A 23,693-nucleotide genomic window follows, 5' to 3' on the forward strand; every position below is an offset into this window, starting at 1 on the left:
TCATCACAGGGGGGAAGCAAGCTTGTGGCCCCAGGCAGCAGGTGTCCCTGAATTGCTGGGGACTGGCTGAAGGGGGACTCTGCAAGGCAGAGCACTGTGCTCAGCACCCTCCTGAGCACCTTTCCTCAGGGATCAGAGCTGGGAAGTGCGGACACATGTCCCTCACACCCTAGGGAGGAGGAACAAGAGAGCTCGCACATCTCCCAGGCAGGGCAGGCCCCAGGGACCCTGCTCTTCCCCTTCTGCCTGGGGAGCCCCGGTGCTGCTGGGGAGGGCCACGGCCACCTTCCCCCACCAACCTGCCAGGCCCCCAAACCCCCTTGGGAGCCAGGATGGCCTGCGTGTGCTCCGAGGGTATGCTATCCCAAAAGTCATCTCCGTGGTCATCTCTCCGAGGGGGACGCCGAGGCAGGGAGAGGGCTTCAGGTGACGGGAAGAGCTAGGTCCCCGCACACACGCAGGGTGCCAGGCTGCTTGTGTGGCACCCGCCATCCCCTCCGCAGCAACACGGGGAGGGGGTTCGCCGCGCGCCTCCCCTTCACTGGGGCGCTTCCGGCGGCGGGGGCTCGGGGCGGGTGGCCAGGGCGGCGCAGCGCACCAGCTCCAGGCCCTGCCCGCAGAGCACGCAGTAGTAGTGCGGCTCCCCGCCTGGCTCTGCCGCCGCTTCCCAGCAGTCCAGCTCCGCCAGGTCGGGCACGTGGAAAAACGTGGTGCTCAGCGCCTCCAGGCCGCCCGGGCCCAGCTGCCACAGCGTCAAGCGCTGGTCCACCGAGGCGGAGAGCACCAGGTCCGGCCGCAGCACCCTGACGCCCGTCACGTGGGCGGCGTGGGCGCAAGGCTGCGAGAGCCGCTCCAAGACACGCAGGCCGGCCGCCCCGTCGCCCAGGGCCACCTCCAGCCGGCAGACGTGGATGGAGCCGTCGTCGCTGCCGCTGGCCACCAGGTACCGGCCCTCCGGCATCTCCCGGACGTGGAGGCTGTTCACGCCGCAGCTGTGAGCCATGACGGTGAGCAGCGGGGTGCCCAGGGCTGGGAAAACAGGCTCCGTCAGGAGAGCAGCAACGCTCGCCCCCACTAAAGAGGGCAGAGGAGCTGCTGCCGCTGCGTCGCGGCCGCCCTCGGGAGGCAGAGCGGAGACACCCACCCAGGGGCTGCATCTCTCCTGCCGCTCGGTGCAGGGCGTCCGCGGCCTCCGTGATGGGGGCGGTGATGTCCCAGAAGGCGACGCTCCCGTCGGTGGCTGCGCTGCACAGGAAGCATCTCCTAGGACAGAGGCATCACGGGAGCTGCCCGCCCGGGGCACCAGGAGAGATCCCTGCCACCACCGACCTGCTCCTCCCTGCCACCTCCTGTCCCTGTTGCGCCAGCCCCGCGCAGACAAGTGCCTGCTTCCCCTGGCCCGTCCCGCCGGCAGCGAGGCTCAGGGCTCACCTCGCGCCTCCGGCCGGCACGTGCAGGAACGCCTCCACCTTCAGCACGCAGCGCTGGTGGTGAAACGACTCCGCCACGAGCACCAGCTTCCGGGCGGCCTCCAGCAGCCCGAAGACCCTGCGTGGGAGCAGAGGGTGGTCAGCGCGGGGAGAAGGGGCTCCCCGCAGCGCTCTGCCCGGCGTCTGCACCCTGCGCACGCCGTCCTACTCCCGGCTCAGAGCCTGGGGCCGTGGCACACAGCCAGGCACGTTCATCGCAGCGACCCCTCCGCTGAGCTCTTTCCCCAGCGCCAGCCCCATGGCCATCGTCCCGACCCCAAGTCCCACGGCAGCTCCTCACCGGACAGAGCCGTCACTGCAGGCGGCAGCCAGGAACTTGCAGGGTGTCGGCAGCTGCTCGGCGTCAGTCCCGGGCACGACCGAAAGGGACATGTACCTGCAGCAAACGCACACCACTTGCTCGCTGCCCGGGTGACACCCGCTTCCCGGGGTGAGGCGGGTGGCTCAGCAGAGCAGCCTACATCCAGCGCCAGATGCCAGCGAGAGGACGGACCGAGCCGTTCCCTAAGCCCGGAAAGCCCCTTGAGCCCAGTGCCCAGGTACACCACATCAGGGAAGGGCACGTGAAGCCAAGACGGCTCCTTCCATCTTAGGCTGCATCCCAGCAGAGAGCAGGCCTGGGCAGCGCAGGTCCCGGTGCCCTTCCCCGGACTGCCACCGCGGGCTGCCACCAAGCATCACCTGGTCTCCGGGTCCATCTTGACGAGCTTGTGCCTATTCTTCATTCGGTCCCAGTGTTCGTCCAGCCGGTGGGAGGCCACGTGGACAACTTCGCAGGCCACGGTGCTCTTGGAGGCCGGGTCCCCGGTTAAGAGCAGCCGGTAGCACTCGATCTGCGCCCGGCCCCCGCCGGAGAAGAGCAGGGTGGACAAGCTGGCGTCGCTGGGCGTCGCGGGGCCGGCCAGCGCCAGCGCTCTCACGCTGGAGATGTGGTCGTCGAGCGTGGTGAGGGGCAGGGCTGCGCGGGAGCGCTCGCTGAGCGTGAGCACGCAGGCCGTGGTGTCCTCGCTGCCGGTGACGAAGACGTTGACGGCGGGGTGCCCGGGCACCCGCACGGCTCCCAGGCGCCGCACGCACGTGATCTCCCGCCCGTGCAGGGATGCCAGGAGCACCTGCTGCTCGCAGGGCTCAGGCGCGCTGCAGTAGAGCATCACGTCCCCCTGCTTGATGTAGGCGAAGGCCTCGGCCGAGGGGCTGCTGCTGTAGCTCCAGGAGCGGTGTCCCCCGCCGCAGGGGACGCAGTGGAGGTTCTCGCCGGTCCTAGTGCTCCACACCACGAAGCTGTCGGCGTGGAAGCCCAGCACGAGCAGGTCCCCGCTGGGGGTGAAGCGCAGCTCCTCGATCCACTGCAGCCCTTTGCAGGGCCGGTGCTTCCGCAGCACCTCCAGCTGCCGGGCCTGCAGGCGCAGCTGGCGGTAGCAGCCGTCCCGGCCCGTGCTGTAAACGTAGCCCCCATGGCAGGTCACTGATGTGACCCCCATCTTCCCGTGGAGCCCGAAGAGGACGGAGAGTGGGTTCTCAAGGGGAAGAGCCTCTTTTTGCCCCAAAAAAGAGAGCTCCGACTCGCTCCCCGAGTCCTCGCCGACGGGGGAGGCCGCATCGGCAGAGCCAGGGCTTTCCGCAGGCGGCCCCGGCGGGTGGCTGCAGGCGAAGAGGAGGAGGGACCCGCGGCGGTCGCCGCACACCAGGAGGCCGCCCTGGGGCGGGAAGGCGGCGCAGGTGTGCCAGCGCTGCTTGCAGGGCGGCAGCAGGTAGCGGCCCATGAGCCGCAGCGAGGGCGGTCGCCCGGGCCGGCAGGCGACGTCCAGCCAGAGCAGCTCTCCGCCGGGGCCGGAGGCCAGGAGGGCGGCGGCGGTGGCGGGGGGCAGCCCGGGGCGGGCGGCCCAGCCCAGCCCGCGCACGGCCCCCTCGAAGAGCCTCGCGCAGGCAACGTCGCCGGGACGGTCGAGGGCGAGGACGGCCAGGCGCCCGTCGCCGCCGCCCAGGGCGCAGAGCGCGCCGCCCGCCACACTGGGCAGCGGGGCGGCCGCCAGCACCCCACGGGGCCCGGCGGCGCCGGCGGGCAGCACCGGCGCCCAGCGCCCTGCCGCCGCCTCGTAGGCCGCCAGCCCGCCCGCCTCGCCCAGCGCCAGCACCCGCCGCGGCCCTGCCAGCCGCACGGCCCGCGGCCGCCCCGGCGCCCCCAGCGCCGCCGCCGCCGCCAGAGCCGCCGCCTCCCGGGGCCGCCAGAGCCGCGCGCCGCCGTCGGCGCCGCCCGTGGCCAGGCAGCCGCCGGCGGGGCGCACGGCCAGGGCGCGCAGGGCCCCGCGGTGCCCGCGCCGCGCCCGCCGCACGCCGCCGCCGCCGCCCCACTCGAGGCAGGCGCCGTCCTCGCCGGCGCTCACGGGCCGCGGCCCGCGCAGCCCCACGGCGCCCACGCGCGCGCCGTGCCCGTAGCACACGAGCAGGCAGGGCGCCGCGCCGCCGCCGCCCAGCTCGCCCACGGCCCAGAGCCGCACGCTGCGGTCCTCGGAGGCGGAGGCCAGCAGCCCCCGCGGCGCCGCGTAGCTGAGCGCCAGCACGGCGCCGCGGTGCCCCCGCAGCCGCCGCCGCGGCGCCGCCGCCGCCGCCGCCCGCCACACCACCACGGCGCCCGCCGCCGTGCCGGCCGCCAGCACCAGACGCGCCCAGCCCGCCGCCGCCCCCGCCAGCGCGGCGCAGCGCAGCGCCCCGGCGCCGCCGCAGCGCGCCCGCCGCAGCCAGCGCCCGCCGCCGCGCCACTCGTACAGCGCCACGGCGCCGCCGCCCAGCGCCAGCGCCAGCCGCCCGCCCGCCGCCCAGCGCGCCTCCCACACGCGCGCGCCCACGTCCCGCGCCGCGCCGCCGCCCGCCGCCGCCAGCGCCGCGCCGCCGCCGCCGCGCCGCACCGCCAGCACGGCCAGCCAGCGCCCGCCGAACGCCGCCACGCGCACCGCGCCGCCGCCGCCGCCCGGCTCCGCCCGCAGCCCCTGCACGCTCGCCTGCCGCAGCACGCTCCGCCGCCCCGCCGCCGCCGCCGCCGCGCCGCCGCCGCTCAGCCGGAACGCCGCCACCTCCGGGCCCGTGCCTGCCGGGACAGCGCGTCAGCGCGGGACAGCGCGCCAGCCCGGCCCCGGCCCCGCCGCGCCCGCCGCCGCCGCTCACCGGCCAGCAGCACGTCCCCCACGAACTCCAGCGCCGTCACCGGCGCCACCAGCGCCACCGACTCCATCGCCCCGCCGCCGCCGCCGCTCGCCCGCCGCGGCAGCGCTCGCCGCCCATTGGCCGCCGCCCGCGCACGCTGATGAGGCGCTCGCCGCCCATTGGCCGCGCCGCGCCGCGCCCCCACAGCACGCAGAGGCGGCGGCCGTGTCTCCACGCTTTATTGGCGCGCCCCGCGGCCCCACCCCCCCGCCCCGCGCGGGAAAAAGCCACGTGCGCGCCCGCGCCGGCAGCCGCTGCCGGACCGGCCCCCCCGCGCCGCGCTGCACCGCGCCTCCCGGGCGAGGGGCTGGGCTGAGCCCGCCGCCCCCGGCCCTACAGCTCCACGTGCACGCCGCTGTAGGCTTTATCCACCGTCCACTCGCCCGGGGCCCCCGCCTCGGCCCCCGCGTAGCGCGCCATCTCCTGCTCGAACTGCAGCTGCCGCCGCCGGTTGGGGTCCACGTTGATCCAGTTGTTGGCGATCCACTTGGTCCCTTGGGTGACGAGGCAGCCTCCGTGCAGGGCGAAGTCGTCCAGCTCCCCCACCCAGCCTGCGAGCGCAAAGCAGTATCATAGGGCGGCAAGGAGTAGCATCCCTCCCCCTTAAGGCTACCAAAGGAGGCCAAAGGAGGAGTGCTCCAGGGCAGGCTCCCAGAGCATGAGCAACTGCTCCTTGCTTCCTGTCTCCACTCAGCAGCAGGGGCTGTTACATTTTGTATCACAGCTGCTGTTTTTCTCAACTTTTCTCAACAGCAGAGGCTGGGATGGAAGGCATGAGTGCTGCCACTAGGAGGCCTCTTGGGAAGTCAGAACCTCAAGGCCATATTAGACGTCACATTTCAGCAGCTCCTCTATTTATAGAGGTCCCACGGATTTTCTCTGTGTCAGACTCACATCAGCAGCCTTCTATCTAGGAACAATTTGCTCATAAAAATACTGCAACAGGGCTCTTCTTACAGGACAATGATGGTCCTGACATTACTATCCAACAGCCCAAACATTGGCCTTGTGATCTCCTCTGTGGATTTTCTAGAGATAGAAACACAGGCTGCTCCCAAGAGAAGTGGGATACTACGTGCCTTCTTCCCACCAGTGCTCAAAATCTGTCACTGAAACACTCTGGAGTCATATTCACCAACAGCCTGGAAGATCCAACTTTATCCCCCAGCCTGACTGAATGTCAAGGATGAGAAAAAATTGCACTGAACTTTGTGAGAAAAACAGCCACTCCAAGCATACCGTCAGGCTGCAGCTAAGCTATACGGCGGGAGCAAGCCCCAAGCACAGCAGAGCCTCGCACGGTTACAGAGCTTATGGCCGTGCCTTTGTCTACCTCCCCTCCCCACCCCTTTGGGCAACACCACATCAGTGAAACATTTTGAATTGCGGACCAAGTTCCAGCAGGAGTTTCAGCTCACACAGCGGGAAGGAAGGCAGCTGGCAATGGCTGGTAACAGTCACGGTCTTTGTTTGCTAACTAGTCCCGTCCCCCAAAGCCATCAGGATCCACTGACCTACTGCCTGTAAACAAAGGCCTTTCAGAACCAGGAAGCTCCTACCCAGCTGGTGACAAATAGATTCAAAAGTTCCCACTAGAAGGCAACTACCACCCCTTTTGGCTCTCCTCTGAGCACCCAGCCACAGCAAAACCCATAGAAGATGGCTGTCACCTCGTGCAGCCCTATCCCTCGCAAGAGCCAAGTCCTGAAATGGGATGCTACCTTCTCCGTCCGACAGGTAGTTGTACCAGAAGACAGCAGTGCCTTGCTGAGGTTTCACTCGCAAGTTGCCCTTATCACAATTCTTCCGAGTATCTCGCAGGTCAATGTCATTCTGGATCAGAGACTGACAAAAAACACAGAAAAGGGATGGTAAATGGGTCTGGAACGAAGTGCGTGGACTGGGCTGCCTCCACTGCCAGCCATCATCCTGTCGTCTGCCTGAACGCTCCACCGGCTCAGCTCTAGGCCGGCACTGGGCAGGACGGGGCTTTCACAATCCATCCGGAGCAGCCAATTTCAGCCCCCTGGAAGCCCAAGACTGGTTCTGAGCAACTTCTTTTTCCTTAACACATGGTTTGGCAGGAGCACAATATACTTGTGAAGACTTATCTTAGCCTGAGGAAACCTGCCCAGATACAAAAGCAAGCAGGACCTGCATTATGGCAGCAAGGGCCACAGACTGCTTCACATATCTCTAAGCGGGGAAAGCTGCAGCTGTCAAAGCCCTGCACATCTTCCCTTGGCCTCTGAGCAGAAGACAGCAGGTGAAGCACAGCTTTCCCATGTTCTAGCTGTAGAGGCTAGTGTCTGCCAACCTCACCCTCCGGACCCCTTCTGCAGCCACAGTGAATACAGACATTCAGAGAGGGACTCAGAGTCAGGAAACAGTGAAATCCCCAGGGGTAACGAGTAGGAGAGTCATTTACCATTTCTTCATATGTCCTGTTATCAGCTATAGGAAAGACTGTTTCGCCTCCCCCAGTCACGTTGTTCAGGTAGAACAGCACTGTCACATAGCTGTAAGAGAGAGCATGGAGTGGCTATCAGGGGACACAACCAGAACAACAGATGTATGGTGGCCGTCCATACCCTGCCCCTCCGTCATACATACAGTGGTTCCTCCAAGACATCACAAGACACATGGTTTACATCAGCTTCTCTCCTAGGCCAAGACAAGGGCAATGAAGAAAATCTCCACTCACAATGCCGACAGTGCAATTCTGGCATCTGGCGGGGACAACCCAGTAGCTCGGCAGAACCAGCATACGCTGTTCTCACTGGCCTGTAGACCTGCAGGATTCACCCACTTGCCCCTTCAAACCCATTTAAGCCAGCAATCTCCAGAGCTGGTTTCTGAGCCTGCAACCTGAGCATCGAGTCCCACATGAGGTGAGGTGAACCAGCTCTCCACCTCTTTCTGTTAGCACGTTCCAGGTAAGTCTTTAAAAAGCTTTCTTCCAAACTGACCCCTGCAATGCCCTGACCTGATATACAGCACAACCACTGTGCTTTACCCCAAGGTTTCAAGGCAGGACTTACCGGCATGAGGTCTCAAAGGGAGCACTTTCATTGGCGACCAGCTTGGTGTGGCTGCAGGCAGTTTCAGGGAACACAGGGCCACTGTCCATGTGGGCATGGTAGTGCCCTCCTTGGTCGTACCGCACAACCTGGAGGGGCTCGCTGTGCTCCACAATCTCTGGGGGCAAGCGAGTCAGGCGCATTACCCTGGGGAAGAGGAGAGCAGAACAGGTGAGGAGAAAGCACAGTCACCCTGGTTAGCCTCTACTCCCGAGCACCGAACAAATCCGGAGAAAGATAACCCCCTTCCCCAACAGACCGGACAGACGGATGGGCTGCAGCAAGCATGCCAGGAGATAACTAGGTCCTTACAGATCTGTTGGACCATCAGCATCAGCTCAGAAACTCCTCGTCAAGGTTAATAAAAAACAAAAACGAAGGGTGCATCTCCAGCAGGACTGCTCTCAGGAAGACTGCTTGCTCAGAAAGATCCCTTCTGTGTGTGTCCCTGGAGCCTTCATGTGCCATCTCATTGCTTCTCTGGACTCCTGCACACCACCTACAGACCTCGGGGACAGTTAGCAAAGCAAAGGGCTCCTACTGAGAGTGAAGGAGAGACTAGCTCTAGGAATATTCTGGTCACCTAACTCACCTTTCCCTGTTGCCTTTTCAACAGCCTCCCCCCAGGGCAGAGGGGCATGGGAAGTGATCAAGGAGACCGGAGCCCTCCTGCTCTGGGATTTTTCCGCTGCTACATCTGAGATCATCCCCAAGGCAAGCAGGTACCTCTCGAGACCTGCCAAAGAACACTTAGAGCTCTGAGAATCCAGATGGGTGAAGCCCTCGGGACAGGAACAGGGAGGTGCAGCACCGAATCAGGATGGCAGAGCCCATCCAGGCACCGCATGGTCCCATGGAGGATTTTAAGAGCCTCCTTCTGCACCAAGTTTCCACTTCCGCAGAGGTGTTCTAGCAGTGACAAACCAAAGAGCGTAAAAGCAACATGCTGATGCTTGTGTGCCCTGGCTAGCTGGCACAGAGCCGGTGGCACCCACTGTCTCTGCTCTAACCAAGGCCATATGCAACCCCGTTCTCCCTCTGGAGCGTACTGAAGAAAAGGAGCGGCCACCAGCCATTTTCAAGCCTCGGGACAGATTTTACCCACCCATGTCCTGGGCGAGGACCAGTACCACAAGAACAAGAGAGTCCCCAGCCAATTATCTGAAACTCACCGCAGCTAAACGATTTGGCCTGGGTGCTGGATTTCAACCCTTCCCAATAATCAAATCCAAGATGAAGGGATAGATGAGAGGCTCTCCCATCTGCCGCGAGGCGCCCTGTTAGATGTGTGCTCAGCGGATTACGCTAACTTAACTTACTTTAGATAAAATCGTGCTTGTTAAAAAGTCACTTCTGAACAGCTAGGACAGACTTCAGTGAAATGCATGAGTAACTAAAGCAAATGACAGCAACTACTGGCACCCAGACAGCATTGGAAATGAACAGTTTCTCTCAGTAAGCTCATTTACTAATTGGAATGAATTGTGTCAAATAATGCCAAGTCTTCTTGGTTTTGTAAGGCTGTTCCCAAAAGTGAATGGAGATGTTGAAAGGTTTGATTTTTTTTTCCCTTTTCCACAGGACAATACAAATTCTTGTTCTACTGAGATCCTCCTCTCCCCATTTCATGCCTGTGTTCAGTGCTCTTTATACTCCAAAGGCTTTCACGCAATTAGGAAGTGTGAATATTAACAAGTCTCCCACTACATCTCCCAGCACAGGTGGCCTTTGTGCCTGCACAAGCCCATCTGCCGCTCGGCTGCTTGGCCGGAGCCCTTACCTTTGCCGTATGGCTCTCATGACCTGGTGCGCCCCCTCGCCCTGGTACAGCCAGGTGTGCTGGCTGTTCCGCACCAAGTCACTCATCTTCACTTTCTGGCTTCCCATGTATTTGTGGAAATCATGGATGTTCAATTGTTTGAACTCCTCCAAACTCAGCACACCTATGGGAAGAGAACAAAAAGCAGGGTGACTCTTGTGCAGCTACCTGTAGGTAATGGTTCTTCGTGTCCTGAACTCAAAGCTGCCAGCTGAGGGCATTGCAGAAATTGCCTTCCTCAAACAAACACCATTAAGTGTCCACCACTGTAGCTCACCAAGGGCTGCACCCCACATGCACAAGAGTGCAGATCCCAGCGATGCCTGTAGCTGAGTGGAGGGCATACAGCAACATGCAGAAATGAGCCTTCAGCTGCAGCAGAGACTCAGAATTGGGACAGGCAAAATACAATTTTTAACTTTAAAAAGCTCCTAAAACACAAAACAATCCATCAGAAAAGAGAAATTACTACACCTCTAACATATGCAATATTGTAGCAAAAAATCTGTGTATGCTGACTCCATAGAGGGGCTTGTTACTTAAATATTTAAATAGACATGGTTCAAAACAGAGTGGGACGCCTCAGTCCACGTTTTCTACAAGACCTTTTAGGGTTATTCTAAAAAAACCAAACCCAATCAACAAGCAGGAGGTTCTGCGTTTGTATAATTAAAAAACACGAGAGAGAAATGCAACAGAGCATCATCTGGCATAAATAGGAGTAACAAAAAAGTGAGAGGTAAAAAGCGGCTTCCACTAAAATGGGTATTTCTTGTTTGCACTCAACTGTACTTGGCAAGGGAAGGATTTTTGCCTTTGCCAACTTCAGAAAAATCCTTACCGTTTGTTCTTTCCCTGTTCTGGAGGAGAAGGGAAGTCTGTCACTGGGAACCAGGTCCCCAAGACCAAAGCAGGCAGAGCGCTGCACTGGGCAACCCAGCAGCGAGCACACATCCAGACACCTCGCAACATGTTTAACTTCAAACCAGAAGAACAAAGTGCCTGCAGGACCCAGTGCCCAGGCAGCAACTCCCCGGACTGTGAGTGGAGCTCACTCAGGCAGCACATACGCTGCTGCTGCTGCTGCTTCCTGGGCACAGAGCACCCTCAGGCAGGAGGGAGGAAGGACCAGTCACCGAGGTCAGCCTGGGACACTTCCCCAGGTACCGGCAGTCATGACCAAATTATTCACCATTATTATATCTAGCTCCCCACTCACATCTCCCTGTCCCCACTTCCCCTTACTCGCCATGGTCTTTGACGATGCAGTGCCACATCTAGGTTGTGACCCGGCTGCTCGGTGTCACAAACCAAAGTAACAATGGAGGGAAGCAGCACTTTGGAAGCAAGGTCCTGCCAAGAGCACTTTAACAGGACTTCTCATTCATTAATGTCCAGAATGGTGGAAAAAGCCACTGACAACTAGTCATCCGCTCCTATCCCTGCCAAGAATGCCATCAACCCGGAGGAGTGAGGCATGGGGTGCTCTCCAGATATGTAGACATTCACATGGGTACTGCTTTGACTCCTCTTGGGCAGCTCTTGACGCCAGGCTGCTGGAAGAGTGTGTGCACAGCCTGTGCATTCACTTAATTTGATTAGGAAATGGAGAGTCGCTTAATTGAGGACACTCTAATTAGAGCAGCAGAGGTTAGAGTGCATGTTCGAGCCAGCAGGAGCCCTTGGGAGACCAGCGGAAGGAGGAGCGGAAGTGGCTGCTTGGGACACAGACTTTCTGCAGCAGCAGAGAGGGAGGGCAGCACCAAAAGCTGACCAACAAGACCCCACGTCCACCTGTTCTGCCCTCCCTACCCAGCCAGTGAAGTTCAAAGCAGCTCTCCCAGCCTGCTGCAGAAGTCTCCCTGAAAATGAGGGGTGAGTGGAGGAAGCACCTTTAAACCTGCAGCCCAGGTAACGAGAGCTACGCTATGAGAGATGGCGCGGCCTCAGAGGACAACGGAGCAGAAGTGCACCTTGAATATCCTGTTATGGCAGGGCACAAATTAAAGCAGACCTGACATGGGCTCGTGCAGGGGACAGGGAATGCACAGCTGTGTGTTCTGGTCCTGTTTCTGCAAGATCCACCCTCCTCAACAGGCAGGGGGACTAGTCTACCTCTAAGACTGGTGGTGAAGGGGTGGGAGGTTTATGCTGATTTTACTTTTCTGTGAAGGTCTCTACAGCAGCATTATTTTGCTTTGAAGAACACATCTAGCAAAACAGGCCTGGGCCTGGACATGCCTCCTGCTCTTCCCTGCAGCGCTGTGTGAAGTGTCCAGTGTGCTGAGGACAAAACGATCCCCATGGAGCTCCTCTTACCGTTCCCATCAGGATCGGCCTTGACTGCCGTGTACATCTCCCGGATGTTTTCAGGGGTCATCCACCTGCCATTCCCAAGGCGGGTGTGGGTCAGCACCTGAAATTCAGAATTGGATCAACACTGGGCACTAGTTTCTAGCGCTAATGATTCCCTGCTTGAGGCCTGGCAGAGTGTCCTCTGAGGAACAGCAGCCAGCCAGACTTCAGCACGTCTCTGCAGAAAGATTTGAGTGGGAATCATTTGGCAACCACAGCCACAAGGATCTCTGCTGTTATTTCCAGTTTAGGCCATGGCAATTGACTGCTGGGACTCAGTTAACCAGTCCTTAGACAAAGAGGGCACAGTTCTTTCTCTTGAAGGGAAAGTCAAACTACTGATTACGAAAGTGAATGCTTTTACTTATCTGAGATAAGGCCTTGGAACGAAACGCTCCCTCTCCTAAGGGACGCAGAAATGTAGTATGCCGGAGAGCTCTTTGTAGGCTCTGGCCTCCAGAGAAAGGAGCCTTGCACCAGCTTGTCCCTGGTGCCAGTTCCCCATACTGCCACAATGTTTGTTGCCCACACAACAGCATGTGTCTCCAGCCCCACCTGAAATGGGAGCCTGGGAAGCAAATCCTTGAACTGCCAGGGTTTACCCCAGTCTATCTTGCTGTGCAGAACAAGGGTGCTGAAAAGCTGCGTACACGGTGCTCATCCCGGGCTCATTAATATGGGTGACTTTGCTGACATCCTGTCAATTGTGGGAAGATGCAGTCAGTTCTGCCACAGGCTTCACAAAACCATGCCTACAACTCTACAAATTCACTTTGCTAAGACACCTAGCAAGAAGAAATCCACAGCATATGGAACATCTTACCCAGCATATTCGAAATACACATTTCCTGGCAAGGACTATTGCTACCTCCCAGCAGGATCACAACTGTTGCACATTTGCCCAGAAATTTCCCTTCCATGCTGAAGTCCGGTACAAGACTCGAACCATAAAGTTAAGGAAATACTTATCAGTATACACTGGGGTCTAGCCTGCTCAAACACATGAGTAATCAAGAGCCCACAGGAGGAGGGGCGCAGCCAGAGGAAACCTGCCCAGGTCTGCCACCCTGCTCTCTACCTCTTTGAGTTGCAGCTGCCCATCCTGATTGTGGTCCAGCAAATTGAAAATGTCCATCTGGCTGATTTCTATCATCTCCATGGCTTCCTCATAGTCATCCGTTGGTAGGATCTGGCTCTTCTGCAGCCCCTTCAGCTGTGCCAGATGGACGATCAGCTTGCATTCCTCCTCTGTCAGGAAGTCTGGAATTTCTGCAGCAAAAGCGTGAGCAGCAACAGAGACTAAGGCAACAGTCACAGTGAAACTCTTACCAATGGCAGGTTACTCGAAATTAAAAAAAAAAGTCAGAGGAAAATTTAGACACTTTCCAACAAGTCAGGGGGATGAGACATTCAAGCACATCCATCCTTCTACCAGAAGAGCTCTAAAAGAGCAGACCTCGCACAACTTAACTGCTGGAGGCAGGTATTTTTATAGTAGCAGTTCTTAAACACTTGGATCCACAGGTCACAATAAACCCTTAAACTTTCTTGCAGATCTCCACAATAGCCAAGGGAGTGAACAAACACATGTAAATCACTGCGTATTGTCACTTCAAAGGGTTATATGTGGATTGTGGTCTGGGCACTGCTGCTCTACAGGAAGGGAAGCCAAAAATTTTCACAGTAGGAAATGGTTACAGTGGCCAGGGTTTCAGGCTTCCTTGCTCTCATGTGGAGAAGATAGCATGTAGCACGTACCCACACACCTTGCAAGGAAACCTGGCACAAATGATGCTCTGCTATGAAACGCAAACTGCAAGGAGACAACTTCCAAACTTATTCCCACTCATCCCCTTGATCCCCCATTAAAAATAGTCTTCAAAGGTAAACGAAAGGGGAACATACTGCACATTCTGGATGCTGTGCTCCATCCCCAGGTAGCACACCGACAACACTACCTCTCCTCTGCAGCACAACACCAGCAGCAATCAAGTAAAACCACGATCCCAAGCAAATTTAAATTTAGAGAAATCCACCAATGACTATGAGGCTAAGAGATTTCTAGTTGCATGGTTGCACTGGACATGCAATCGCACTTGCAAAATGCTGGCAAGGTCCCATACGATAGTCCAGCTATATTGTGGTCCAGGAGGTTGAACACATCCTTCTGGCTGATTTCTGTTATTGCTATGGCAATATCTCATTATTGTCTGTTGAGACTTTTGAAGAAGAGGGAAAGAACAACCATCAACGCAGGGGAGATATAAGTGTTCTTAGGCCTAAAGTCCTGCTCTCCAAATCACAGTTCCCTAGCGTTTCTGCAGGTATGCGCCAAGGACACGTTATATCCCAACCACAGCAGCATTCCACAAAGGAAAAAAAAAAAAAAGTTAATTACTTCCATGACCTTAAATCGACTCTAAATGCTAAAACCGACAATAAACAGTTGGCTTCTCGCTAAGTACAGACAGGAACTAGCCCTGTAGAAAATGTGATGTTGCTGGGTAGCCCCAGCAACACAATGCAGCCAGTTGCATCCATAACAGCCTCAGAGGAAACAATTTCCGTCCCAGGTGGCAGAGTCCTTATAACAGAGGATGCTTCAGAGCTGAAACTCCACTGGCCGGTTTGCGGTTAATGGCACAGCACTAGTTAAGAATTAACTGTACGCAAGCAACACTCCCAGTATTTCCAGTTCCTCAAACTGGGCAAAAATAATTAAAGCTTTTGGAATCTTAATTACATGCAAGAGAAGCCACAATCTCCCTCTTCGGCTGTAGTAATAGGATCCCAATGAAACAAGCAGTCTTGCTAACCAGAAAGGGCTTTCTTTTGCACAGGTTGCAAGGTGAGAGGTTTTCCAATTAAATGCTGGCAATCTTCTGTGCAAACAACCTTTCTCCACAGTTGCAAATTAGTTCCTCTCTATCCAAAGCTCTCTGAAACAGTTAACTTCTGGCTGTGAGACCATCCTATCTCTCTGCCTGCTCAACAACAGATCCAGCTAAACAAATGCCTCCTAATTGACTTTGAGCAACACTTGATTGCTTTTACAAAAAACAAAAGAGGGGAAAACATGGGGATTTATGAAATAATGCCTAATCCTAGAGCAAGAGAAAGGGGCTGGGTTGGAGCACTGGTGTCAAACTGAGATGCAATTTCATCTGAAAGAGCCCCAAGACACATGGGCCAAGTCATTCATCCCTCCCCAACTGCCCTCATTTCCACACCTGCTGATCTAAGCCAAACCCCTGCTAAAATCTAAACAATCGGGGCCGCTGGCAAATGAAAATTGGAGCATTGTCTTCCCCATGAGAGCTCTGAAAGGGCTGCACTTAATGAGGATGGACTGACAGAGAGGTGGCTCGTAGGCTATAAAAGGCTTCCCACAGGCAGGAGCGGCTCAGTCCGGGGTGTGCTGCCCGTTCGTCTGCTCCCGGCTTGCTCCGAGCATGGTCACGGCCCACCGCAGGCACTCCTCGAGGTTGGGCAGCCCATGGCTGCTGGCTCTGCTGGTGCGTCTGCTGCTCGGGGGCTCCCCGGGAGCCTGGGCGAGCTACCTGAGGAGATCCTCCAGCTGCACGGCCATCCCCGACAGCATGGCCTTGTGCTACGACATCGGTTACTCCGAGATGAGGATTCCCAACCTGCTGGAGCACGAGACCATGCCAGAAGTGATCCAGCAATCCTCCAGCTGGCTGCCCTTGCTGGCCAGAGAGTGTCATCCAGATGCTAGGATTTTTCTCTGCTCCCTCTTTGCACCAATCTGCCTGGACAGGTAAGATATTTTTGCAAGTTATTTCAGCTGTAGCAAGGAACACTTCCCAACAGTGCAATTGCTTTTGCCTCCTGAGAGAAAATGTGTGAAATCTGATCATTGCAGTCATTTAGCAGCAGTCCTGCTCCACTCAGTGAGGGGAAATGGGATTACTCAGCAGGGATCTTCCCTCTGAAAGCGAAACATGAACATTTCTGAAGGGGAAACAGAAATCCTGTCAGATTACCAAAACGGCCTTTTTGGTTTATCAAATCAAAATACACCACGTATAAACATATTCATGTTACCAATTATCTTGGAAATAGCTTTTCCACCCACTGACCATGCTGGTCTTCATCTCATACTCTCGCTCTTCTGTTGCGCACAAGCTCAGCTGGCCCCTCTTCTGCCTTGCACACAACGCAGGTACACTTCTACCAGCCTGCAGTCGTTTCATTTTGCAGGAGCAGTAACATTGCATTCCTCTGCGGGATTTCCCTGGTTTCCCATCTCAGACATTGCTCCCGTGTGCTCCTGCACACCCCTCTCGCACAACACTAGCTCACCGGGAGCCACATGCTGCAGTCCCACAGCTTCACCTCCAACCTCCCTCCAACACACCATACACCTCTTCTGCAGCCCTCACTGCTACCTCTCCCCAGCCACACACAGGCTTTCTCAGTCCAAAAGTGATGGCAGCATAGACAAATACTCATTTTTGTGGCCTAGGCATCGAACTACAGAGCTGTTAAGGAAATCAGGTATCTAAATGGGCACCTGCAAAAATAAGCAGCCGTTGGTTGCACAAATACAGAAAATCCCTGGGGGGAGGAAGGGCTTCTGGCAGCAAGCACCTATACCAAAAAGCCTGCTCCCATCTCACTCCCATCCTTAGAAATTGCCTGGTTCCTGGACTTGAGTGTTCAAAATACATCAAACACCCCATAGCACTGCTAGCGCTGCAGTGCACAGCGCAAACCTGTGAGGCAGACAGCAAGGTGACAGAGCTCAACCCTCAGCCTGCTGCAAGAAAAACTCAACCTTTGCTGCAATCCTGATTCCCTCCCCAGGCTCATCTACCCCTGCCGCAGCTTGTGCGAAGCTGTCAAGAGAAGCTGTGCACCCGTTATGGCTTGTTACGGTTACCCGTGGCCCGAAATCCTGAACTGCAACAAGTTTCCTGCAGATCATGAGCTGTGCATCTCAGCAGTCTCCACTGATGAAACTTCCTCAAGCAGGAGAAGTAAGGTGTTTTTCTCATCCATTTTCCCACGTGTAACATTGAAAGGTGAAAAGATGGGCCTAGGCCTTGTTCGTGTTCCTAATATTTTGGGGTTTAAGCTATATTTAAAAAAAAATTAGAAATTCTAGTTTTGTTCTCTCTGGGAACCTCCCATGACTAGAAAATTAGTGTAACATTGACTAAAGCTTATTCCCCCTAAACTACTGTGCTCATTAGTTACCCGGGACCAGCATTCAGCTGCAGTGGGAGAGTTATTAATACGCAGTCCTAAGGTGGCGAGATGTCCGACCACCAGAGAGAAGGAAGTGCAGCCCTCATGTTTCTGCTATACACAAGGCTTAAAAAGCATACAAAAAAAGTGTTTTTCAAACTTTCTCTTTATACTTTAGGAAATGACACAAAGGGGGATGAGCTCCACTTAAAAACACCCTCTATTATTCTGCAGACATGACTGGCACAAGAAAAATCTTTAAGACTACCAAAATAAATTTGCGTGCTTGAAGGAAAACACCCTGAATGTTTTCTCTTCCTCAGGGCATTAGCTGAGGTGTCAGTGCTGCTGCATTTTCATACCATACAACTATTTCTATTGCCTAGGTGACACCACTGCTGCCTAACAGGTCATCCTGTTAAATGCAGTTATTTGATAGGATTTCTCCAACACTCCTAAATGCTAATCCTGGTACTCAATCGTTTGCTCCAGGAAAAGCAGGTGCTGAGCATCCAGATCAGTATTTACATTAGTGTTAGCTAACCCGGCAGCAACAGGCTGCCCTGGACAGACACCTGGGTGGTGCTCCCCTTCTGAGGATACTCTAGTCACTGAAGTATCTTGAAGCACCAGACTCTGAAAACCACTGTGCTGATCCCCCCAAAAAAATGAGGGAAGGAGAGTAGGAGAAAAAAAAAAGGAGATTGTACATTAGAAACACTGACACTGATGGGAGACACTGGTGGGAGATTTAACTGAAGTCAATGGGAGAACAGATGCCTCACTTCAACCTCACTGGATGGAGTCTGGCCATGCTGACTGCTTTACCATTTCATCCAAACCGATCTTCGTTTTGCTTTTTCACTGCTGCCACAATATGCGGTGACAAACACAAACCTAAGCAAGGAATGACAAGTAATACCTGTGGTGATCCAGGTCACGGGGAGGCAGCCACGGCAGCAGTAAGGAGAGCTCAAGACTTCCCCTCCCGGCAGCCTGAGCAGTCCCTCCAAGGACTGAGTAGCTCGGGGGAAGCACCACTTGAACCCGCAAGCCGCCACTCTCAGATCTCAAAATGGGGCTACGCCTTTTGCAGTGAAGTTTGACGAGTTTGTTATAACCAGATTTCTGTTGCAGCAGTGCCCCGAGCCAGCTGCAAGGATTGCGAGCTCGAGGAGGCCAGCACTGCCAGGGAGATCCTGGAAAACCTCTGTGCCAGTGATTTTGGTGAGTACGCCCATTTCTTCTCAGTCAGTGGTTTCCCCTCCAGCAACCAAACAGTGGCAGGCACCGAAAATGGCTTTGCCATAAAAACTTGACTTGGAGGAATTTCATCTTTTACAGCAGATCCCAGAGATTTTTTCAGCTCCCAACTTACCTGCTAAGCAGCAGGACGGCTCAGCTACATGGTGTGCCAAGGGCCAAGTCCTGCTTTATTTCTGTGGGCTCTCATTTGTTTTCTGTCTGTGGCTGTTAAATATAAGTACTACCCTGGTTTTCCTGTAGAGACCAACATCTAATCCATGTCCATAAAAACCTTTGACAGACTCCGTGTGAGCTGTTTCAAACTTCAGCACCGGTCCTGGCAGTGCAACTCTCTCTTGCCCAGCCAGAGCAGGCAGCAGCACCAAACCTGCTAAATTAGCTGACATGAAGTCTTCAAGATATTGTTCCAAATTCAGGCACACGGCCTTCATGACAGCAGACAGTTAAAGTCCTGGGCAGCTGGCAGTCATGTCATCTCCTGAAATCCCAGCTCAGAGAAAAGGAAATTAATTTGTATGAGACCAGGACTGAGATGCATCCACTTGCTTGTGTGGCTGCTTCCTGCAGAGAGTTTCTGCCCACATAGTGAGGCTGATGTGCCTTTTCTCCACCCTCATGAGAAGTGGAGTGAAAAAATGGTTTTCAGTGCTGGAAACACTAACCTCAAATGAGAACTTTTACAAGTTTACTGCAATTACATGTGCTTGGATGGATGTGTTGCCACTTTACAGAAACAGCAAGAAAGCCTCCTGTTAGGTTGTGTGTTTGGGTGACTGAAGTGGGTAAGAGCTAAGAAATGTAAACAGAACTAATGTCTCTCTCTCCTCCCCCACAAGTGGTGAAAATCAGGATCTTCAGGAAAAACACAACCACAACCATCTCCGACTTTGACCTGGACCCCTCCCGGGTGGAGGTCCTGAAGCACGGCCCGCTCCTCCGAACCGCAGTCCCTGGCAGGCTCCAGCAGTGGCTGGACATAGACGCCACCTGTGCTCACAACATCATGAGAGGCACTCACGCAGGGGTCTTCGTCGTAAGCGGAGAAGCGCAGAGTGACAAACTCGTGGTGAACAAGGCCTACGCCTGGCACAAGAACAGGAACCTGCACCAGGCGGTGCGGAGATGGAAACATCACCGCTGCCCGGAACAGCCTGGCAGGAAGGTCTGAAGTCTCCCTCACGGCAATAAGAAACTGCTCCCTTCCCTACAGCTAGAAAACTCCTTTCTCTGACAGTTGGGGGTTTGGAGACATACAGTTGATGTTTTTAGGTGATTCAAAGCAATTCATAGTCAGCATAAAGGGCCTCGCTACAGATCATCACTCTGAGAGATCACTGAAATTGTTTTAATGAGACAGAGCTTAAGGATACAGACGTGACACTCCTCTCTCAAGGTTTTACGGATTTACGATGGACAGCTTTGCGTAGGAGCAAACATTGCAGTAAAAGTGAACTGAAATCTGCAGGTGAGCACAAACTAGAAGAGACCTTTCATAACAGTTCCTACCAGTTCTCGTAATCAAAGTTGGTAATCATTTCAGCTGCAGTATTCGACTCTGAAACACTGATGCTGTTCAAGTGCCTGCTTGCTTTAGGTCCAGAGAGATTACACAAAAGTTACCCTGACTGCTAAAAGATGCTCTTTATTTAGCGGAACAAATACTTTATTTTTGAGCAGCCTGCAGTACATCAAGGGGGGAGAGAAGGCAGTGCCTAGCCCCTTAAAAAATGAATGCTAAACTCCGCTCTTGAGCAGTCATTTGGGCTGTTCCTACGGCTTGCTGCTCTGAGTGTCAGAGGGCATCTGCACAGGTAAAAGGAAATGGCCATTTTGGCACAGGAAAGGGTAAAGATAGCTGAAGATTTTTAAGTAACAGGAAAACACTTTTTTTACATTAGAAATGCAGTTGGGATCAAAAGATTCTGGTAACTGGGGAACTATCGAAGATACTGCAAGAGCCTTGAGAAAGAGCAGAGTGGGACTGGACTTCAGCTGTTTAAAGCTGTTTTGGTTTGCAGCGGCAGCTTTGCTGGGCATTCAGAGGTGAGCCCCAAACACAGAGCCCAGCAGGAGGTACTTCTGCAAAACCCGAGCCGCCGCTCTTTGCATTTCTGAGGTGGGGAGAAAAAAGAAACATTACACATCTGTTTGGCCTTCTCTCTGCATGCAGGAAAGATAGAAAGGGTGACAAAACCCAGTCTCCTGAAGTTCTTTGCAGATCACTCTCTAATCCAAGTACGTACTGACTGTAGTTACCTTCAGGGATAAATACAGCTATAGCTCTAAGCTACGGACTGCAAAACAGAGAACAGCAAATCCCAAAATGAGAAAACATGTCTGATTGCTAGTGTCTAACAAAGCACTGTCCATGGAAAGTTTTCTATACTGGATTAAACTTGGGACTGAAACAAGGAAATCACAGGAAAAAACAGCTTTGGGGATAAATGTGTTCTTCCTCGTGCATGAAGTCTGCATTCGCAGTTGTGGAGAGAGCCACCGGGTTTGATGAAGACACATTGCCTCCCTGTGCTCGTAAAGCACACCAACAACCCTCGACCAGATTTTCTCTTCAGATTTAGTGCCGGCTGAGATGAGTGCTCAGACACTCGTACTGAAATTCAGCTGTGCCCCGACATTTGTGCAGTGATTACTTCTATTCCCCGAGGCTCAGAAGAAAAACATAAGCGAGATTTCCTATTTTTATTCCTCCCTGCTGCCTTGTCTTGCAAACTGCAGTCCAATCTACAGAATCTGCCGCCAGGTGGTCTCTGTAATGGCAACATCTTCTGAACAGACTGCATTTTGAAAACACAACGGAACACATAAAGCTCTGAAGGTTGAAAAGGCTTTGTCTGATACTTGTTTTCCATTAATAGGATTATTTGATTACTAGTGTTTCCTAACTAAAAAGGGCACAGATGGTCTGACTTACGAGCTTTAGAAATGACGCCTCATAGCCAGAGGGAAGAAAAAATAGGGCAGGGACTTTGTCATAGCTCCATGAAATACGCTTGGGTTCAATTCAGATGATTTATCCACATTTTTAAAAAACAAACTGCAAATTCCCCTATGGTGTCCACTGCCATCCTCCAAAACACAAAGCTCACATAAAATCATTAACGAGGCATCCGCTCCGTAGTCCCACTATGGCCTGCTTTGCTGAACGCAAAGGTCCCAGACCAGCCACTTATTTCCTTGAACTGCCTCTCACAGGCCACAACACTTTGTTAAATAAACTCCCCAGAATTTAAGAGCCCTTCTTTGCTGATGACTTTCAGTTTGTCTATCACAACCAAGCTAAATATATGCTTCAGCTAATTTAAACAAAAGAGATGCAACAAACGAGTTTTTAAAACAGTTGATTTAGATCGACACCGTTTGCATAGATAAAGAAGTCTCTGGAAGTCTTTTTAAGTCAGCGCTGGCTCCCGGCAGGTTCATCTGGGAGATAAGAGCTGTCTTGCAAGCTGACACTTCTAAATAAGGACCCCCTATCAGGGGACAAAGGAGAGCAGACTTGCACAGAGACCAAAATGCCGAATGTCCGTCACTGCCCCGGAGAGCATCTTCCCTGATCTCATCCACAGAAAGCAAAGCTTCCCCCCGAACCTGACAGAGGTGCTGGAGTGACAAGTTAAAAGCTGCGGGATTACTGCTGCCTGCCTTTTATCAACTCTAGCACCTTCCTTGCAGGGCAGGATTAACTCTTTTCCATAAGTGGTATCAGGGCAGAGAAGCTGGAAGCAGGAGCGATAGGAAAACCGGACTGATCCCCCCAGACTGTGATACTGGTAATTATGTCGGTTTTGTGAACATTGAAGGATATCAGTTCCAGAACTGTGCGTCTGTTTACTGAATGTCAGGACAGAAAACCACTTATGAATTTGCAAGCCATGAGTAGCACATATGTAGAACTGATAAACAAGCTTTGTGTATTTCTTATAGATACTTATTAAAGGTGTTTAATAAGAAACCTATCTGATTTATGGCCAAGCTTTCAATCTCCATAATCTATTCAGAATCTGGAAAACTTTTTCTTACTTTTTTGTGAAAGCATCTAAAAGACTCTCAGCGTTACCTCTTCAGAGGCAACAAATTTTCTATGACTTTGCAGTATTAGGAACTTTGTAATCATTAGTGCCAAAAGATTAATTTGTATATTCTTAATGGATTTCCAGACTATACTGAGCCAAATGTTCAATTAAGGAGATTTTACCAGTTACAGTAAGGTGACAGAAAGGCAAAGAAGGCTTTAAAATATTTGAAAGAAGGATGCTGCGTACCTGTACGCCACAGAGCAGCCAGAATAAAAGATAAGTCTAGAACAGCATGCAAAACGGTGGGAGACGTGATGCCTATCGGTGGCTTTGCTGTTCATTTCCTCATCATTGAAGCACCAACACTAAGTTGCTTTATCACCGTTTATTACCAAAACTTTGGGGCTCTCTCGTCCTTTCCTAATATTCAACAGTTTCTCCAGCGTCCTCTTCGGCCGTCCTCTAGTCGCGGTATTTAAGAGGCAGACTGCAAAACCTGCAAAGATCAAACCTGCCACGCGCTTCCCAAGGGGCCACCCAGAAATGCGACAGCGAATTACCTCGGGCGGATCGAGGCGCTGGTGAACGCCGCGCCGGGGGGGGGGGCGCGGCGAACTGGCCGGGGCCGCCGCGGGGGCCGCCGCCGGGTCCCCCGGCGCCCGGTGCGGGCGGCAGCAGGGCCGCCCCGCCGGTGCGCCCGGGCGGGCCCCGCCGGGGCCGGTACTCACCGAAGAGGAGCGGCTTGAGGCTGAGGGTGCGCACGGCGTGGGCCCGCCCGGGCACCAGCTCCACCCGCTGCGTGTGGCCCACCTGCGGGGAGAGCGGCGGTGAGCGGCGGCGGCGGCGAGGGGCGGCCCCGGCCCCGGCCCCGGCCTTGCCTTGATGCCCTCGAGGCGCGGGAGGGCGCGGGCGGGCGGCGGCGGCGGGGCGGCGGCGGGCGGCGGGCCGCCGGGCTCGCCGGCGCTGAGGTGCACGAAGAGCAGCAGCCCCAGGACGTTGAGCACGTAGAGGTGCGCGAAGACCATGAGCACCAGGAAGTAGGGCCGCGAGCACACGGGCCGCGGGCGGCCGCCCGGCGGGCCGGGCAGCGGGGGCCCCTCCGCCCGCGCCGCCGCCGCCGCCGCCGCCGCCATCGCGCCGCCCGGGGCCGCGCGTCACCCCGGCAACCGCCCGGCGTGCTGCGTCACCGCGCGCCGCCGGGGGCGGGGCCGCGCGCCGCGTGCGCCGGCGCCCG

General features: G+C 55.2%; 3 protein-coding genes across 3 annotated transcripts; 1 reads left to right on the forward strand and 2 right to left on the reverse strand.

Moving 5' to 3' along the window:
• Nucleotides 1-452: 452 nt before the first annotated feature.
• WDR6 (WD repeat domain 6) lies at nt 453-4,719 on the reverse strand. Its single transcript, XM_067303400.1, has 6 exons — nt 4,653-4,719; nt 2,172-4,575; nt 1,771-1,866; nt 1,432-1,548; nt 1,145-1,263; nt 453-1,029 (listed from the first exon to the last, which is right to left on the reverse strand). Exons 1-6 carry the CDS (start codon nt 4,717-4,719, stop codon nt 539-541), a joined length of 3,294 nt encoding a protein of 1,097 aa, XP_067159501.1. The 3' UTR covers nt 453-538.
• A 183-nt stretch (nt 4,720-4,902) lies between these two features.
• P4HTM (prolyl 4-hydroxylase, transmembrane) lies at nt 4,903-23,592 on the reverse strand. Its single transcript, XM_067303402.1, has 9 exons — nt 23,338-23,592; nt 23,188-23,269; nt 13,024-13,214; nt 11,910-12,006; nt 9,552-9,714; nt 7,733-7,918; nt 7,120-7,210; nt 6,413-6,536; nt 4,903-5,242 (listed from the first exon to the last, which is right to left on the reverse strand). Exons 1-9 carry the CDS (start codon nt 23,590-23,592, stop codon nt 5,025-5,027), a joined length of 1,407 nt encoding a protein of 468 aa, XP_067159503.1. The 3' UTR covers nt 4,903-5,024.
• Nucleotides 15,398-19,590, forward strand: LOC106489545 (secreted frizzled-related protein 5-like). Its single transcript, XM_067303605.1, has 4 exons — nt 15,398-15,723; nt 16,773-16,945; nt 18,294-18,383; nt 19,259-19,590. Exons 1-4 carry the CDS (start codon nt 15,398-15,400, stop codon nt 19,588-19,590), a joined length of 921 nt encoding a protein of 306 aa, XP_067159706.1.
• Nucleotides 23,593-23,693: the final 101 nt, after the last annotated feature.

The sequence above is a fragment of the Apteryx mantelli genome, chromosome 12 (genome assembly GCF_036417845.1).
Source record: "Apteryx mantelli isolate bAptMan1 chromosome 12, bAptMan1.hap1, whole genome shotgun sequence".
NCBI lineage: Eukaryota > Metazoa > Chordata > Aves > Apterygiformes > Apterygidae > Apteryx > Apteryx mantelli.

What these genes read in the sequence shown, in the direction of transcription:
- WDR6 (XM_067303400.1), bottom strand. Translation starts at nt 4,719, where the DNA reads ATGGAGTCGGTGGCGCTGGTGGCGCCGGTGACGGCGCTGGAGTTCGTG. An exon ending in AAGATGGACCCGGAGACCAG is followed by an intron (nt 1,867 to 2,171) that starts GTGATGCTTGGT and finishes CGTTTGCTGCAG; the next exon opens with GTACATGTCCCTTTCGGTCG. An exon ending in AGGAGAGATGCAGCCCCTGG is followed by an intron (nt 1,030 to 1,144) that starts GTGGGTGTCTCC and finishes CTGTTTTCCCAG; the next exon opens with CCCTGGGCACCCCGCTGCTC.
- LOC106489545 (XM_067303605.1), top strand. Translation starts at nt 15,398, where the DNA reads ATGGTCACGGCCCACCGCAGGCACTCCTCGAGGTTGGGCAGCCCATGG. An exon ending in GCACCAATCTGCCTGGACAG is followed by an intron (nt 15,724 to 16,772) that starts GTAAGATATTTT and finishes TTCCCTCCCCAG; the next exon opens with GCTCATCTACCCCTGCCGCA. An exon ending in AACTTCCTCAAGCAGGAGAA is followed by an intron (nt 16,946 to 18,293) that starts GTAAGGTGTTTT and finishes TTTCTGTTGCAG; the next exon opens with CAGTGCCCCGAGCCAGCTGC.
- P4HTM (XM_067303402.1), bottom strand. Translation starts at nt 23,592, where the DNA reads ATGGCGGCGGCGGCGGCGGCGGCGGCGCGGGCGGAGGGGCCCCCGCTG. An exon ending in GGCCGATCCTGATGGGAACG is followed by an intron (nt 9,715 to 11,909) that starts GTAAGAGGAGCT and finishes CTCTTCCCATAG; the next exon opens with GTGTGCTGAGTTTGGAGGAG. An exon ending in ACAGGACATATGAAGAAATG is followed by an intron (nt 6,537 to 7,119) that starts GTAAATGACTCT and finishes GTTTTTTGTCAG; the next exon opens with TCTCTGATCCAGAATGACAT.